Source organism: Sceloporus occidentalis, unplaced genomic scaffold (assembly GCF_023333645.1).
Source record: "Sceloporus occidentalis isolate IW3139 unplaced genomic scaffold, rSceOcc1.0.p SCAF_2, whole genome shotgun sequence".
Lineage (NCBI taxonomy): Eukaryota > Metazoa > Chordata > Lepidosauria > Squamata > Phrynosomatidae > Sceloporus > Sceloporus occidentalis.
In genome coordinates, this window is record NW_028316982.1 from 30,184,596 (window position 1) to 30,201,200 (window position 16,605).

The window sequence follows — 16,605 nt, forward strand, 5'->3', positions numbered from 1 at the left end:
GAAGGAGTTGTGTGTGCAAGAGCAGTTTTCCAAAACTGTTTCTTTTTAAATTTCAAATCAGTCAAATCATTGTTTCTTGCCAACTCTAAACTTTAGATACCACTCATTTATGACAATTGTTTACTATGTGGCCGGTCCTCTTTACCAACATGCATCCTTGGAGGGCAACCAACATGGTAAAAGGTCTTCATCTTTAAATATTTGAACGGATCTCATGTAGAAGATGGATCACGCTTGTTTCTGTTGCTCTGGTTCCAACTCCTGGATGTCAGGAGGGCTTTCATTCACTTATGGTTGTTTGGACTAGATGCCCCAACACTATGATTTTGTGAAACTACTGTGAGATAGCTCTTGAATATTGGTCAGCAGATCATGAGCTAAACCAGGGCGGAGTGTCCATGCCCCTCCAGATCTTTTTCATGGTTGCTAAAACCGTAGAAGCTACAGCCCAAAACATCCAGAGGACCAAAGACACAACACCTCTAAGCTAAGTACTCCTTGTTGTTGTTGTATGCCTTCAAGTCATTTATGAAGTATAGAGACCCTATGATATGGAGATATTCTTGGCAAGATATGTTGAGAGGTGTTTTTTTTTTTTTTTTTTGCCTTTGTCTTCCTCTGTGGCTGAGAGCATGTGCTTTGCCCAAAATCACCGAATAGGCTTCTATGGCCAAGTGGGATTTGAACCCTGTTCTCCAGATTTGTAGTTCATCCTCAAATCATTACAGTTTCAAAACAACATACTGAAGTGAGAAGCACAGTAAAACTCAGCCTATTAGATGGTGAGAAGTTAAAGTTAGTTTTTTTAACTACAACGATTTGGATAAGTGACCATGCTGGCTAAGGGAACTGGAGTGCAAAAAATTATCTATTCCAAATTATACATTCTATGGCACCCTACCAGTAGAAGTTTCTTCTTCTATATGAACCTGCCCATACATTATGATGTATATACCTTTAAGCACCGGAATTCCCTGGGAGTTCCAAAAAGGTTGGTCATCCTGGCAGCTCAATGAGAGGGCTAAAAGGAGTGGGATGATCTGTAAAAGGTCACTTGTATATATTTAAAATATCAACAACCCACCCACCCTTTTTAAAAAAGAAGTTTCTTCCCTGACAAAACTAATTCTTGAGAGAAAATACAACAGGATAAGAGGAGCAGACTTGGAGATATTATAAAGGTCAGTGAGTGAAGAGATGAAGATATCCGAAAGAGCAACTGGAAACACATAGAAATTTAAGCTTACTTCTGAATGGTGTTAATGACAACAGACATGTCATACAGGAGTCAGATTTCTCACATGAACTTTCCCATACACGAAAGGCATTTCAGAGGCTCTTCTGCAGATGACCCCAGATGTCTTCCCCAGATGCCCTCAAAGGTGAAAGAGTAATGATGGTAACACTTTTCTCACTAGTTGCACCCTTTCTTTGCAATACCCTCCAGGTTTGAAGGGGGAAGACAATGAGCTCATTAGTCAATGGCAGTTTTATGGATTATGTGGAGAGCACAAGACCCTGTTATTTTCTCAGGTCACTGAAACTGGGTGATCACATAGGGCAGAATCCTGCCTGTTAGGGGAGTTCAAATTACAATAGATGTCTGTTAGCTTGTGGGAATTTCTCCCCATCTTTTCTTCCTGCATGTATCCATGCCATCTGACAATTTGCTCCATGTGTCTCTGTGTGTTTCTAATCCTCCAAATAGATTTTGAGGGCAATTACATGAAGATTTTTTCATCTGAAACCTGCTGACAGAATCTGAAGCCTTTCCATGGGTTTCACTATGCTGCTATGTGTTTGCTCCATTCACCAGCTGTTTTTCATGTGCTTCTGTTTTTAATAAGACATTTTATGATTTTATTGTGTTAATTGTTCTACAGATTTGTTTTCTGTCTTGGGAGCTGTGTGTGTGTGTGCCTTCAAGTTGCCTGTTGACTTATGGTGACCTCATGAAGTTCATATGGTTCTCTTAGGCAAAGAATATTCAGAGGTGGTTTTCTCAGTTCATTCCTCTGAAATATAGTCTACAACGCCTGGTATTTATTGGCAGTCTTTCATGGAAGTACTAACCATGGTTGATCTTGCTTAGCTTTCACAATCAGATGGGATCTGGTGCCATTAGGGTATTTAGGCCCCTGGGAGTAGCATATAATAAAACATTAGGAAAATTCTAGCATACTATCAGGAAAAAAACCTGCCCATACATATAAAACTTGCAACTCTGGGTGTTACCTAACTGAAAGTAATTTATTAATCTTGTTGCCCACTTCCAAATTGTCAAGATGAGGATCTTCCTTTTGAATGGCCATGCTCTTTAAAAATTATAGTTGACTATACAGTATTCTTTCACTAAGAAAATGAATCGAAAAGGACTTAAATTATAATGCAATTTTCTCTCTGAAAGTGGATTTTTTTTAAAAAAATTATCTGAGTAGAACATCTGTAGAACTGGCATATAATAAAATTAAAACACCTGACTGAAATGTCTGTCTGGCATTTTCCCCACCAGGGATTGTGATCTTCTTAGATTTTGTAACAGAAAGGCAGCGTTAACTTGGAATGACAGCATTTTTGAGTGGTTAACTCTGAAGCTGGGAGAGGGAGGTTCAAATTCAGATGTTAGGAATTATGCTGGAAGTAGGCCTATACCTCTACATAGCTGAGGTGTCACAGCCTACAGGGCTAATAAGGCAGAATCTTATACAATGCATACCAGCTATTCAAATCTATCACAATTTTCCTCCCACAATGGCTCCATGAAGTACAGTTAATAAATCCAAGAGCAGACAGAGATGTGGAGCAAGTCTATAGTTAGGGGAGAAATGCAGATAGACTCCCCATCCTTTCTGCCTCGTACCTGCCTCAGAGCCACTCTGCACCTGTTTAATCCACAGCAGTTGTCTACACTATATATATTGCTGTGGTCTGCAGTTAGCTTCTGCTGCTGCTGTCTTTCCCACAACAGATTGCTGTTGGTTGCTATTTACCTTCCACCACCCCCAGAACTACACTTTCTCCATTTTCTCCTCCTCCACTGCTGCTTTTGGCAGAGTGCTTTGAGGTCAAAATGAGGTGCCATTCACCTCAGAAACAAGAAAAGAAAATTATTTCAATGTCATTCTGGGCAGGGAGGGTAAATGGCAGCTGGCAGTAATTTGTCTTGGAACTGTGGGCAAGTCAGCAAAAGCACGAGCTTACTGAAAAAGATGGCACCTCTGATCTGTCATATCTGCCCTCCAAATGCAGCACAAATCTATTGGACATATGTAGGAAATATTACAGTTTCCCGTAGAATCCGCAGAAAACTGAGAGTTTTAAAAATCTGCATTAAAACATTTTTACTCGGAATTTGGTGCTGGTTGGGCTGGTGTCCTGATCATGCCAGATTCGGGGAAAATGCCATGTACCATGTGTCCCAATTGGCACAGATTCTGGGAGAATTCAATTTTGTCCCCATGTTTAGACTTGGCTTTTGTCATCTTCAGTATTAGGCTACGGTACAACCCATGTTATTTCTTGGCTCCTCACTATAATTTTCCTAAGTAACAGGGCTTCTTGCAAATTTCTATTTCTGAGCCTCAGCAACTAATGCCCAGATGGGAAACTGCACCAAAGTGGGGGCTATTTTTCTCTCCTAGATGCCTTGTGACTTGTGTTCTGCCGCCATGCCAAAACTGGAGGTGATAGCTTTAGCCATTTCTTCACTGTTCGTTTTTAAAGGAGTGGGAAAAGCACAGGAAGTAAAACTGCTGTGTTTGGATAGATTTGGGGCAGGTTTTTTTAAAAAAAATGAGGAAGGGTATAGAGAGAAGATCCTGGAGTCACCTTGGGCCACTAAAAAGGGCTTAGAGACCCCAAAGTGCACTTTCTATGCCCCTGTCCTAGTGAGAAAGGGAACAATACATGTTCTGTTCACAGTAAGAAATTCACCAAAATTCACCACTCTGGGGCAAGTATTCTATGCTTTGGCTGTCTATAACTCTACGATGTTTATCACACTATGATCTTAAAGAGCTACTATTCCAGTGTGACTCCTCTAGCAGCCTCCTGTTGCATGCTGGGATTGGCAGTTTTAAGGAGCTGAACTTCTCTGCCTGAGAATTCTAAATACCCCTCCTTAAAACTGCCAATCCCAGCATGCAACAGGAGGCAGCTAGAGGAGTCACACTGGAATAGTACCTCTTTAAGAGCATAGTGTGATAAACATCATAGAGTGCCCTGGAAGATGGATTACTGCCACCATGGAAAGAAACATCCAGACCTAGCTAGCTGCAAGAGATATTCAGCAGATGCTTGAAAATTCTCCACCCAATCATATGCATATGTGAATATTTATTTCTATCTTTTTGTACACAAGTAGATATATACATACATAACCTCTTTGATGGATTCTTCAGATCTCTGGACTTCATTATTCCCTTTTTAATCAGTCATAGTACCACAACATTTGTTATTTGTTTCTCTTTCAAAGACAAGGCCAAGTGAGAATGTGGAAGGACCTCTGAGTTAAAGGACTGTGCCTGTTCTTTCCTATGATCCTTGGTGCTGTTTTAGCCTGATTATAGTCCATTTCTGGTGCCCTTCACACTGCACAATTATAGTACTATGATTTCACTTTAACTGCCATGGTTGTATCCTATGAAACTGTGGGGCTTCTGGATAACTATTCATAGGCCTGTTACAGACTGCCAAAATAAAGCTGCTTCAGGTCTCTTTGGAGGTATGCTGTTTAAATGATGCATGCATCCTAAGAATCCAGAAGCTTCACCAAAGCTGCACTCCAGTGCTTAGGAATGGAGTGTGGCTTTGGTACGACCTCCGGACTCGTAGGACCCATGCATCATTTAAACAGCATACCTCCAAAGAGACCCGAAGCAGCTTTATTTTGGCAGTCTGTAACAGGCCATAAACTGCAAATCCCAGGATTCACAGGAGGGAACTACTCTAGTTAAAGTGGAATCATAGTGCTATAATTCTATAATGTGAAAGGGACCTGGGTTCAGAACAGGTAAACTACTATTAGCCGCCCTGAGAGCCATTAGGGCTGAAGGGCGGGGTATAAATACCTAAATAAAATAAAATAAATAAATATTTGGTACAGAGGTTTCTATGGATCACAGTTTCCTTTCAATCATGGAGAGAGAACACGTGGCCTTGCATATGCCAAAACTACTGCCTTGCTAGTAGTTAGGACTGATGGGAGTTGCAGTCCAACATCTTGAGAGCTGCACACTTTCCATGTCCCCCTTAAGCCTTGGCAGCCTTGAAATTCCAAGCAAAAACTATTTTAGATTTGACAGTTAATTGCTCAGGTGACAATTCCATACATACATCTGGTAGACATCTGGTCTGAGGTTGTATATTTGGCTGATATGTTGTTCATTAAAAAAAGTTTTAACCATTTGGCTCCCCCCCCCCCCCCGAAAGTAAACATTGTGGAGTTTGTATTTCAGGATAGCATTCTTTATTCTTTTGAATGTTGCAATAGCTGTGGGCTGGAAGCAATTTAAACTTACTGTACTGTAAAATAACACCAATCTTTTCATATAGAAAGAGAGACACAGTGCTCATAGGTAACTGTGAACAAACTTATCCCACACATGGCAAACTGAAGCAAGATTTGGAATAGATTTAGTACTGGTGTCCATCCCGCTTTAACTATCATGGCAACATCCCACAGAATACTGGCATTTACCCTGTAGGGTGGGTCATTTAGATATCTCAACCAGAGCACTCCAGTCCCTACAAATCCCAGGATTCCATTGTGGAAGTTATGACAGTAGTTAGGCATAGTGATCTGAGTGCTGCACTATGATTCTGGAGACCAGGGTTTGATTCTCCGCTCAGCCATAAACCCCACTGAGTGACCTTGGCCAAGCTGCATGCTCTCAGATTCAGAGGACCTCTTCTGAAAATTTTGCCAAGAAAACTCCGTGATAAGTTCTTCATAAGTCAGAAATGACTTGAAGCACACAACAACAACAACAAATTGTGCACTGTTAATCTGTCCCAGCTCTGCTTGTTTCCAATGAAATGACAAGATGTGATGTATTTCCATATATATTTGCCTAGCAGTTAATCCTTTATCCACTGAAGTGACACATCCAGTCATACATAATTTCACTGATATTGGAAAAATATTTTAAACAGCAAAATAAATAATATAAAAAAGAAAAGAAAGATGAAATAAAATAATATATGCCACTTCTCAGGAATTCTCATATTAATCCTTTTGAAACAGTTGTGAATTAACACATTTAACTCTGTATTCACTCTTACAGAGCAATATTTCTGGGGCTGGGGAGGAAGAGGATGGTCTCAATTGCTGGCATTTCTGAATCCCATCAGCTTGTGTGGGGTAGGATGGAAAGTGGTGTGCATATCTTTCCTCCATTTCCTCACAATGGGATTAACTACAGCAATGGTTGGCTGATGTTGTTCTTGACTTCACTACTGTCAGGCATCAATGGCCAGGTAGCCATAATGGCAGAATCTTCTGCTGGTACCCACACGTAGATTATAATAGCCAGTCTTTGCTTCCATTTTCTAACAGGGCATAGGATTGTTTTGTTTTTTGGTTAGCAGACAAAGTAGGTTAATTTAATGTAAATTTAACAATTTAATTTGGGCATGATTTAGAAAAGAAGAACTGAAGAGGTAGTAATTCACTTGAAATAGTAGCTTTTCAACTACATCATCTTTGACTGAATTGAATCAATGCTAGACTGGGAAAAAAGCAGGATGATATCAATTATATTAATATCAGTACTAAATCATATCCAATCTGTCAGTTGGATTTAGCCTATTAAAAGATACATTATTCTCTATTAAATAAGTAAGTATTTAGCAATTTTTCTTGCATATGGCTAATTTTTCAACAGTGCAATCCTACACTTGTCTGTTCTAAAGCAATTCCATTAATCCCAATGGAACCGCCCTTCAGATGCTTGCATATAGGATTGCAGCCTAAATTGTAAAGGCTCATTGTATGATAATATATAAACATTGTGAATAATTGGGTCCAAGATATCATTCTCAAGAGTTAAGAGAGAATATAATCTGTTAAAAATAACTAGAACAGATCAGGGACAGTTTGTATTATGGTTTGGCTCGCTTGTTATATTGGAAAGAGACAAAGGAAAATCAGTATTTTTGTTTACCTTTTAACAAATCTGAGTGTTGAGAAACAGGGCAATAGTAAAATAAAGTAAAAAGTAAAACTAGAAAAAACAAATCACAAAGCATAACATTGCTACATAATATGATGACTAGATCACAGCCAGCTATATCTATATCAGTCACTCTCTTAATTGTTGAGAATAAGAAGCAAATATCCCTACAGAATCTGTTACAGAAAATGAACCACTGCTGAACAGTCTTTCCAAACTAGATATTTTGAGGTTTTCATGGATTGAGCCATTTCAGTGTTATCTTGCATCCACATGATGGACAAGATCTTCTGTTTCATCCAAATTACAAAGACTTGTGCTGTTTTAAGAATTATGGTGCTCTGTGATGGTGTCATGAATATGAGACAGCTGCAAACAGATGGCTTATAAACATGACTGTTAAGGTTGTCAAGACATTGTTCTGTGAAACCACAACAGACATGCTGAGGGTGGCATTTTAAGGCAGGTGGGAGAGATTCCCTCTCCCCTTTAGTTTCTGTAACAATCTCAATCTGTTCCGAATACTATTTGTTCCAGCTGGCACAGAAAGGATGGGAGTTAAAGGATGACATTTTGGGCCATGTCAAAGGTGACAAACTGGTCAAGAAGAAAGAAGTCAGAGAAAAAGCTTTTAAGATCTAGAATGGGAGTGGGCGGTGAGGCCAGTTTCATGTAATGTATGAAAATATAGCTACAGAAAGCCCAGATAGCAACTGGAGATTTTAAAAAAGCAATAATGTAGAATTTGAAAACAACCATATTTGGGTGGTGTGGGTGGAATATCTTGTAGATCTACCACCAGATCCCAAACCTTGCTGCAAAGTGGAAGATGGGGATAATTTCTTCTTGCCTTTTGACTTAATTATTGAAACAAACCAAACCAAAACATTTTCTCTCTCCAAGTCAAAGGAGAGAGGGTGTAAACTATGCCAGCTCCAGCACTGGTGTAATTTAGGATGTTGAGAATCATATCTAGGGGAAAAGGAAGCTTATGTAGCTGGAGATCTGGGGCCTAACATAGTCTTGTCTTTGGAGTGACATAGGAACACTATGTGTGGAACAGTGATGGTGGAACTATCTACCACCTCTTTGCAAGGATATCTCTGGAAGCGGACTTTCCCCATCACTGATCCAGGAAGGACCATTTGCTCCCTCTCCATTGGTCCTCTGCAACATTTACCATATATATTTGACTATAAGTCGACCTCATGTATAGGTTGAGGGCAGATTTGGAGGCCAAAATTATGGATTTTGATATAACCCATGGATAAGTAACCTGTGGTCACTTGTCCAAAGTCTTCTCTGCTGAGATGAAATGCACACTAGTTTAATTATAATCATTATTTCTAAATGTGCATCTAAACATAAAATGCAGCATAAACGCACTTTGTGCAAAGCATCGTCTTGTGTGGGTTTTTTTCTTTTTGGAAGTGCCTTAGTGGTTAGCCTACAGTACTTCCAGTTCTTCTGCCCCTACTATCTTTCATGTTTTTAGATAGTGTTCTTGGCAACTTTCAATTCTCTCTCATTTTCCGATTGCTCTGCACTGAACAACATTCTTTGAGCCTTCTACAACATCTGTTTTAAGCTTATTTTAAAATAGTAAAAAATTACACAATTCCTGTGTCTTTGCCCAAGACCTCTGATTACAAGAATGACAGCCACAAATATAATAATCATCCAGGGTTTAATTGCTCTGCCTGTTTTTGGGTGGGTTTTTTCCCCCTCTTGAGAAATGTGTCCTCAATGTTGCTTTGAGCCTTAGCAGCTTCATCTAGTTATGAAAAGTGTGCATGGAAACACTCAGCAACATCCACTCCCTCTTTTGCAAAATCGGAAAATCTGGAAATCTTGTCACTGTCATTCATGTTGATTCCACAACTCTTGCTACATTGCTTGGACTTTTTGAACTAGAATTCCCAAACTCATCGGTCAATACAGGTTGGGCAATTTGGGGATGTTTTCAAGGTCTGTGCAGAACTCCAGATAGTTGGAAGAAGAGCCTGAAGGAGGGATACCTTTTAGGAATCCATAAAAGATACACTTGTAATGCTAGATGCCTGCTGCCCCAAATCTGGGCATTTTATAGCTATGTACTATGTATAGAAAGGAGGAGAGGATGTAAATCTGGGTGCTATAAGGGGGGGAGGTTGTTTTTTTCCTTTCCTCCCTCTAGAAACATTCCTATATAAGGTGCAGAAAGGAACACTGAGTTTTTAAAACTTCCTTTCACCCACAGGCTATTTCAATGCTCCCTCCACCACCACCCACCCCCATTACAAACAGAAAGATGTTAGAGGTTGAAAAAAAAACACTTTTCCCTCTTAGCTTGCCCCCCTTTAAAACGACACTCTATAATACATGACTTGCCTGACACCATTGCTTTCAGACCATAGACATAACTCCTAGTGTCTTACAGTCTGCCTAACATCTGGTTCTTCTATTCCCATTCTTGTGCTATGCACATTTATTCAGAAGAAGATCCTACCATGTTCAATGGTTGTTATTCAGAAATATGCACAGCAGTGCAACCTTGTCCCCCTTCTCCCCACCCGCAGAACTGAGGTATCCCCATGGGGTGGAGGAAATGAAGAAATCCAGGATTTTAGCACAGCTATGACTGGCCAGCTCAATGACTAAACGGGCAGGACTTCCCGTCTTTGCCAATTAGTATAAGTTTAGAAATTACATTTCCAGAAAATCAAGTGGGTTACACCCTGGGGTTTAAATTTTTAAACATCTTTTCAGGCTCCATTGCCATCAGTGTTCTATAAATCATAGCAATTCACATGTTTTTGTCAGATCATTTTGGTTTTCTACTGTTTTTTTAAAAATATACAAATATATTTATTTCTTCTTACCTCAAGCATTCCAAAGTATTTAAAAACCATCCCTTTCTTTTCCAGACTTATCGGTACTCAACTACCCAAGTTTGCCATTAGATGGAAAGATGACGATCTTAACACTCACTCACATCCTCAGCTCAACAACTTTCAATGAGCTTTTCTGCAAAGTAAGTTTGCATTTTTCTCTAAGTTAAATCTCCACAGTTGCAGAAAGACAGAGCATGGACCACAGTCTGAACATTTTGTGTTATTGCCATGGCTGGATTTACCCCCCCCCCCCCCCCAGCTATGATTTTTGAAAATGATTAAAATCAACTCATTGTAAATGGTTTCAGTTGCAGTGATTTTAGGAGTATGGAATCCATGACATAAAAGTGCTATAACTGTCCAGATTATCACTGCCAGCTACGATCAGTACAGAGTAGTCAGTAAATGCTTTCATTTCATAAACACTTTCCATGAGCACTTTCTTCAATATCAGAGAGTACTAATCTTTCAGTAATGCAAAATATATTTTTGAAATCCACAGGAGGTGATTAAACCACTATAAATAATATATACCCCACCCCTTTACAGCAGGAATAGAGAACCTTTTTCATTCCAGGGGCCAAATTCCAATTTGGGAATGGTTTCAGGGGCTGCATTTCAGAGCTGGGTGAGATGAGGGCACCAGACAGAACCAAGGACAGAGTACAAAGACATGACATTACATAACCTGCGCAAATAATTTGGATTTCTATAATTACACTATACTATGTTAGATGGCAAGTAAAGTTAGGAGACTGTGTGAAGACTGAGTGACAAGAGTAGGATGTTGAAATACACTGCATATGCTTGGTGACTGGCTGAGAGAAAGTGGAGATACAGAAATGATGTGAGCGTGAGGATGAGAGTTGTAGGATTAAGGTTTGGATGAAGACAGAAGTCCTGTTCAGGCATGTGTCTGAACACATGTTGGTCTAAATCTGTGTATGGGGACAGAGATGATACATAAGCATCACACTAAAACAAACTAGGCCTGTGTACACTGAACATGAAAATCTGATGTGGACTCTGTAACTATGGCCTGTTACAGACTGCCAAAATAAAGCTGCTTCAGGTCTCTTTGGAGGTATGCTATTTAAATGATGCATGGGTCCTAAGAGTCTGGAGGTCGCGCCAAAGCCACACTCCATTCCTAAACACTGGAGTGCAGCTTCCGGATTCTTAGGGTGCATGCATCATTTAATACCTCCAAAGAGACCTGAAGCAGCTTTATTTTGGCAGTCTGTAACAGGCCTATGTTCAGCTGAATGCAGTTACAAGTCTCTCATGAGCAAAAGCATTACCTTGTTAGAGTTCTCACAGGTGCTTTGTAACTATGTTCAGGTGAACAGTTATCCAGCCCTCTTCAGTCAAACAGAGGCCAGGAGCAGATAGAGGAGAAAAGCTGGCTTATCCCACCCAGAGTTTCCCAGTTTGTAATGAGAACCCACTGACTGAATTGCCAGCTCTTACAATGCCCAACAATTGATGTCCAGTCCACACCGCCCCCTCCTGTTGTGGGGAAGGATCACCATAGTCCATATCCAGACTCCAAAGGACCTTTCACACCACAAAATTATAGCCCAATAAGCCATCACAGCATCCTATCTGTAGTTTCTGAATGACTGGAGCTCTCTGGCACAGAATTCTAAATGCTCCCCCTAAACTGCAAATTTCAGGATTTCATAGGAGGGAATCATAGCAGTTAACTGTGGAAACTGTTCTAAAGTGGAATCGTGGCACTATAACTGTGTAGTGTGAAATGGCCCTAGACTGAAGGTTCCCCATCTTTGTTGTACACTCATATCTGAAAGTACTCCATTCCACTGAACTGCCCATTATATCAAAAACCGAGAAAGAATTTGATAAAGAAACTAATGGAAATGAACTTCTGTGTAATGGATATAACTTTAGTGCATTTATTGGAGGATTGTAATGAGCAGATTACACGAGTGATGGCAAATTTTCTAATGGAGGCAACAAAAATTTGGTATAAATTGAACAACTGTAATCCATAGAATTACATGTTATACGGACGGAATTTTATAGTATTTATGTTAATAATTTTAGTTTAAAATTTTAACTTGTATGATTTTTTTTATTGAGATGCCTAATAAAGGGTATGGTATGGTATGGTATGGTATGGTATTGAACTTAATGATATTGATGTCTGAACAGAGGTGTTACAGCACTGTTCTGTTAAAATTGTCTACAGCCTTCATCATTTACACTGAATAGTAGCCCTCTTCGTGAGATAAATTACCTATTCTGAAAAGTAAAATAATAAATAGTTGAATAACTCAGTAAGAGCTATTTGACAGTGGAACACATTCCCTTGGAGTGTAGTGGAGTCTCTTTCTTTAGACAGGGTACATGGCCATCTGTCAAGGGTGATTTGATTGTGTATTCCTGCATGGCAGGGGCTTGGATGGCCCCTGAGGTCTCTTCCAACTCTGTGATTCTAAATATATACAGTTGGCCCTCCACATTCATTGGTGGGGGAGGTTGGGGCATAGCATCCCTGTGAAAGTGAAATATCCATGGTACTCCCATTCCTCAGTAGTACTCTCTTGAGGATATTGAGAAGAGATGAGGTGTGGTCCCAGATCCCAGGTGGTTCGCTCACTATCCCTGCCTCTTCCTTTGCTCCTCCCTCAGTGTCTCTTTTTCTGTGCCTGTTAGGCTTCCCTGCCTCTTCCTTTGCCCACCCACTCTCCCTTGCTGTCTCTTTCTCTGTGCCCACTAGCTTTCACTGCCTCTTCCTCTGCCCCCCTCCCTCTCTCCTTGTCTCTTTCTCTACCTGCCCACCCATCCTCCCTCCCTCTTTCTCCCAGGGCCAGGGTGCACATGAAGGGAAAGACATCACTTTCTCTCCGTTTACTTTGCTTTTGTCCCTTCTTCATGCCCACTCTGGACAAACTCGGGAATATTCAAATTTGCAAATGTTAAACCCACAAACGAGGGAGGGCTCACTGTATTTTTAAAAGCATCATGGGAATCCCATTGACTCGTGGAAATCAGGTAGCTGATCCTTTAACCTGTGACCTTCAAGATCTACCTTTGGTGCTGCCTCTGTTCAGCCGGATTAAAATTCACTATCACCAGCAGTTGGTTTTGCTCCAGCAGACCAATTACGGATAGAAAACTTCTATTCAGTATAAAAGTGGAGAGAAAAGTAGCCTCATATACATTAGGATGCAGAAAATCTCTTCTGCCAATCTTCCTGCAGTTGATACCATGCCATGAATTTTGACAACTCTATCATTCACTTTTAACTGTCTCAAAAGCTTTTGTGCACTGTCCTGGTGTGCTTCCCCCCCTTCTCTCTGTCAATCAGTGAAAGAAACAGAGCACAGCAGAAATGATTTGATTGCACAGGTGAAAGAAAACCTGTCATATCTCATAGAAGAATTTAAAGTTGTTTATGCAAATTTTAAAATGCCCATTATGAGACTGATGGGAGAAAACATCTAAGCAGCCAGAACTAGTGTTAGAACAAATGACTAGTCTGATTTAAAATGGGTTTGATTTTATTACAGTTTTAATGTTGTTTTTATTATTGTTTTGTGGTGCTTGTGATTTTAAGTTTTATAATCTGGCGTGTGAGTTTTTCATAAAAAGTAGATAATAAACCTTATAACAAATAACAAACAGTCCACATATCAACCTTTTCTGGGAGAATGTTTTCTTTCTTATATGGGTTGAGAGTTCTCAAAAAACTTTCTATCCTTTTGCCAGGCTGAATTCTTTCATATCAGTTTGTAATCCTCAGTGTTGCTTTGGCTCCCTTTTCTTTCTACTTTCTTTTTATTTGATCCCAACCCACCAGGGACCAATGTAATGGACATGACACCAAGCAGACATAGCAGATTTTTGACACCACTGAGAGAAAACAAATCCACTGATGTTGCCTTGAAAGGGGGGTGAAGAGGAAACCTATTTCTGTTGTCAAAGCAACTGAGTTAATGGCAATGGATCCAACACTCAATGTAGAACAAGAACAAATTACTTTTAAAAAAGGAACTTCCTAAGCTCTGCCCTGTCCTTTCTTGCCACACTGGAGCAGTGTCCTCACCTGTCCCTTCTGGAAAGACAGTGACTGCTCTCCTGGTTGCTTTGGCAAAGGCGATAAATATTCTGTCACTTCTGCCACCCATTCAGAATGACAGCTGCTGCTGTACAATAGCAAAATGTTTTTGCCAACTTTTGCTGAAAGTCTCCTCCTTGACAAATCACCAAAAGAGAAAGCACTTTTCACAACTTTAAAAATCATGGGTGAACTATTTCCCCTTTCATCTCCATCCTACTACTTCAGGATCAGGTCATGTATCTGATAATACTGGCTCAGGGATCCTGGAGGACTGATATCCAGAAAAGTGATTTTCTCAAGCTCTGCTTAGGGCTGCTTAGTCCTATTCTAAACAGTATTCTATTCTAAACAGTGGCCCAAATCCCTTGCCATTGGGCTCCCAGTGACTTCATGCGATGGCAGCCTTAAATGTGAGTGCAAGGGCTCTGGTGCTAAAAGCGTTCATATATAAATGTCAATTCATGCTTCTTTGTCCTGCTCCAAATGGAGGCCCCTTTGTAATTCCTGACAGAAGGTTCAAATGGATGACGTGCTCTGGGAAAGGAGGACAATCTCTGGTCACCCTGACCTGGAGCCATTTCTCCAGTCTTTCCATTTAAATGATGGTTATGAGAGTGGGGGAAAACACTGACAGGTGTGTGGAGGGGATGGAGCCCCAAACTTTTTAACTTGGGTCCATTCCTGTAACCAGGGTGACCCAATGTCCTCACTGACATGGAAGACAAGGCTCCCCCTTCTTTGGATATGCATCGGTCTTCCTCTTGTTGAGAACGGCTGGGTGGCAGCGAAGGAGCAGGAGGAAGAGGAGGACGCCTGTCATTGCTGGGCCTGCTCCTGCTGTTCACCAAGGAGGAGGAGAGGCACAGCACTACCTCCTCGGGAGGCACCCATAAGTGCCACAGAGACCTCCTCCTCCCCACCGATGATGCAATTTGATAGACAGCAGCACAAATCAAGTGGGAATGACAATCGTTTCAAAAAGACACAAATTCATGGAATAATGAAATCATACGCTTCCATAGTGGGAACTATGCATCGGACTGAATCAATTCAGAGACCTGGTGTCAATGCAACTCACAAAGCGATTTAAATGCAAATGGAAATGGCCCCAAAGAATCACCAATGCCACTTCCTATAACATTAGGTGTTTTACAGATGTATTTCATGGGTTGTGCCAGACTGTTTGTGGGAAATTTGTTAATATCTCATGACAAGGCTCTTGTATTTGAAGAAACAGAATGTTAAGACTATAAAATCTCAACCAATAACAAGTATCTAATAAAGCTGAGATTCTACTATTAGGTTTTTTTAAATGAAAAACTTTGACTTGTAGGAAATAAACCCAGCATTATAAGGAGGCAACTGATCAGATGCTCAAATTTCATTGTCTACAATCTCCTTTCTGCACATAGTTTACCAAGTGGAATGGAACTGGTGAAATGGAGAAAAATATTACAGTATACAAGATCACAAACTCAAAAGCCCTCTTGTGGATGTGCTTGGGTCTTTGAGGTGTATCACACACAGAAACCCATATCAATATATCTCAGAGTAAACCAAAAACTGTATAAAGTCTTACCTGATTTTATGCAGTCAGATGTTTTACAAACACCATCTGAAAAAGAGATTACTATATATTACATATTTATATTGTTAAGTATTGTTCAGATAAAGCAACATATTGTGTCTATAAATTCTGAGCATTTCTGGTAACACAGGTAACTTAATATTGCATAAATGTACATGCAAAAGTATATTCAGTTATGGATGCTTAGAGGAAGTTAACTGGAAAAAGTCCCACCATCATCACCTTATAGTGTATGAACCAAGGGTAATTCATTGAAGACAAATGGTAGGAAATTTAATACAGATTAAAAGTAGTCCAACATTAACATATTAAAATCATGGATCTCATGGTCATCTCTGTGGAAGATGCCATGAAATCCACCCTGAGTACTAGTTTTTGTTGGAAGATGCAGCAGTCCTGCACTTATTCTTGTGAGGGCATGGTTTCACATAGGGCATGGTTTGGAGTGGCTTAGGGTGCTGGGCATGTTTAGACTGGAGGAGATAGGGTTAAGAGGTGTCATGATAGATATGTTTAAATAGTTGAAAGGATGTCTTATTGAATAAAGTGCAAGCTTGTTTTCTGCTGTTTAGGACCTTGACTTTTCATCTCTGCTTGCTTCCTCTGCCTGCCACCAATCTCAAAGCATTATGGACATATTGCATTATCTTCAACTAGGCTTATTCAAATCACTGCCCTTCTAACCTGGAGCTGACCACTCCCCATTTTTCCCTGGCCTCTGCTATGTGCTCGCGCTCTCTCTCTCTTTTCATAGAAGAAAACATATCTGCCTACTATCTTTACTCTCTTAGGATACTTCAGCAATCAGGCTTTTGTCCTTCGGGGAGTGGGTGGGACTTGTTCTGGACAGTGCATTCTTGTGCAAATTGTAAGGAAATAGATGAA

At 40.2% G+C, this 16,605-nt stretch overlaps 1 protein-coding gene across 3 annotated transcripts in view; it reads right to left on the minus strand.

Annotated features, from left to right (window-relative positions):
- MME (membrane metalloendopeptidase) overlaps positions 1-16,605 on the minus strand; it is a 111,152-nt gene that overhangs the window by 70,613 nt on the left and 23,934 nt on the right. For 2 of the 3 annotated variants that reach the window (XM_089509009.1, XM_089509010.1), the window contains exon 3: positions 15,712-15,747. In XM_089509009.1, coding sequence (XP_089365135.1) covers positions 15,712-15,747 — 36 coding nt within the window. Of the gene's footprint in view, positions 1-1,247; positions 1,321-15,711; positions 15,748-16,605 lie in introns of those variants that run through there. The other variant, XM_089509011.1, reaches the window with a different exon arrangement.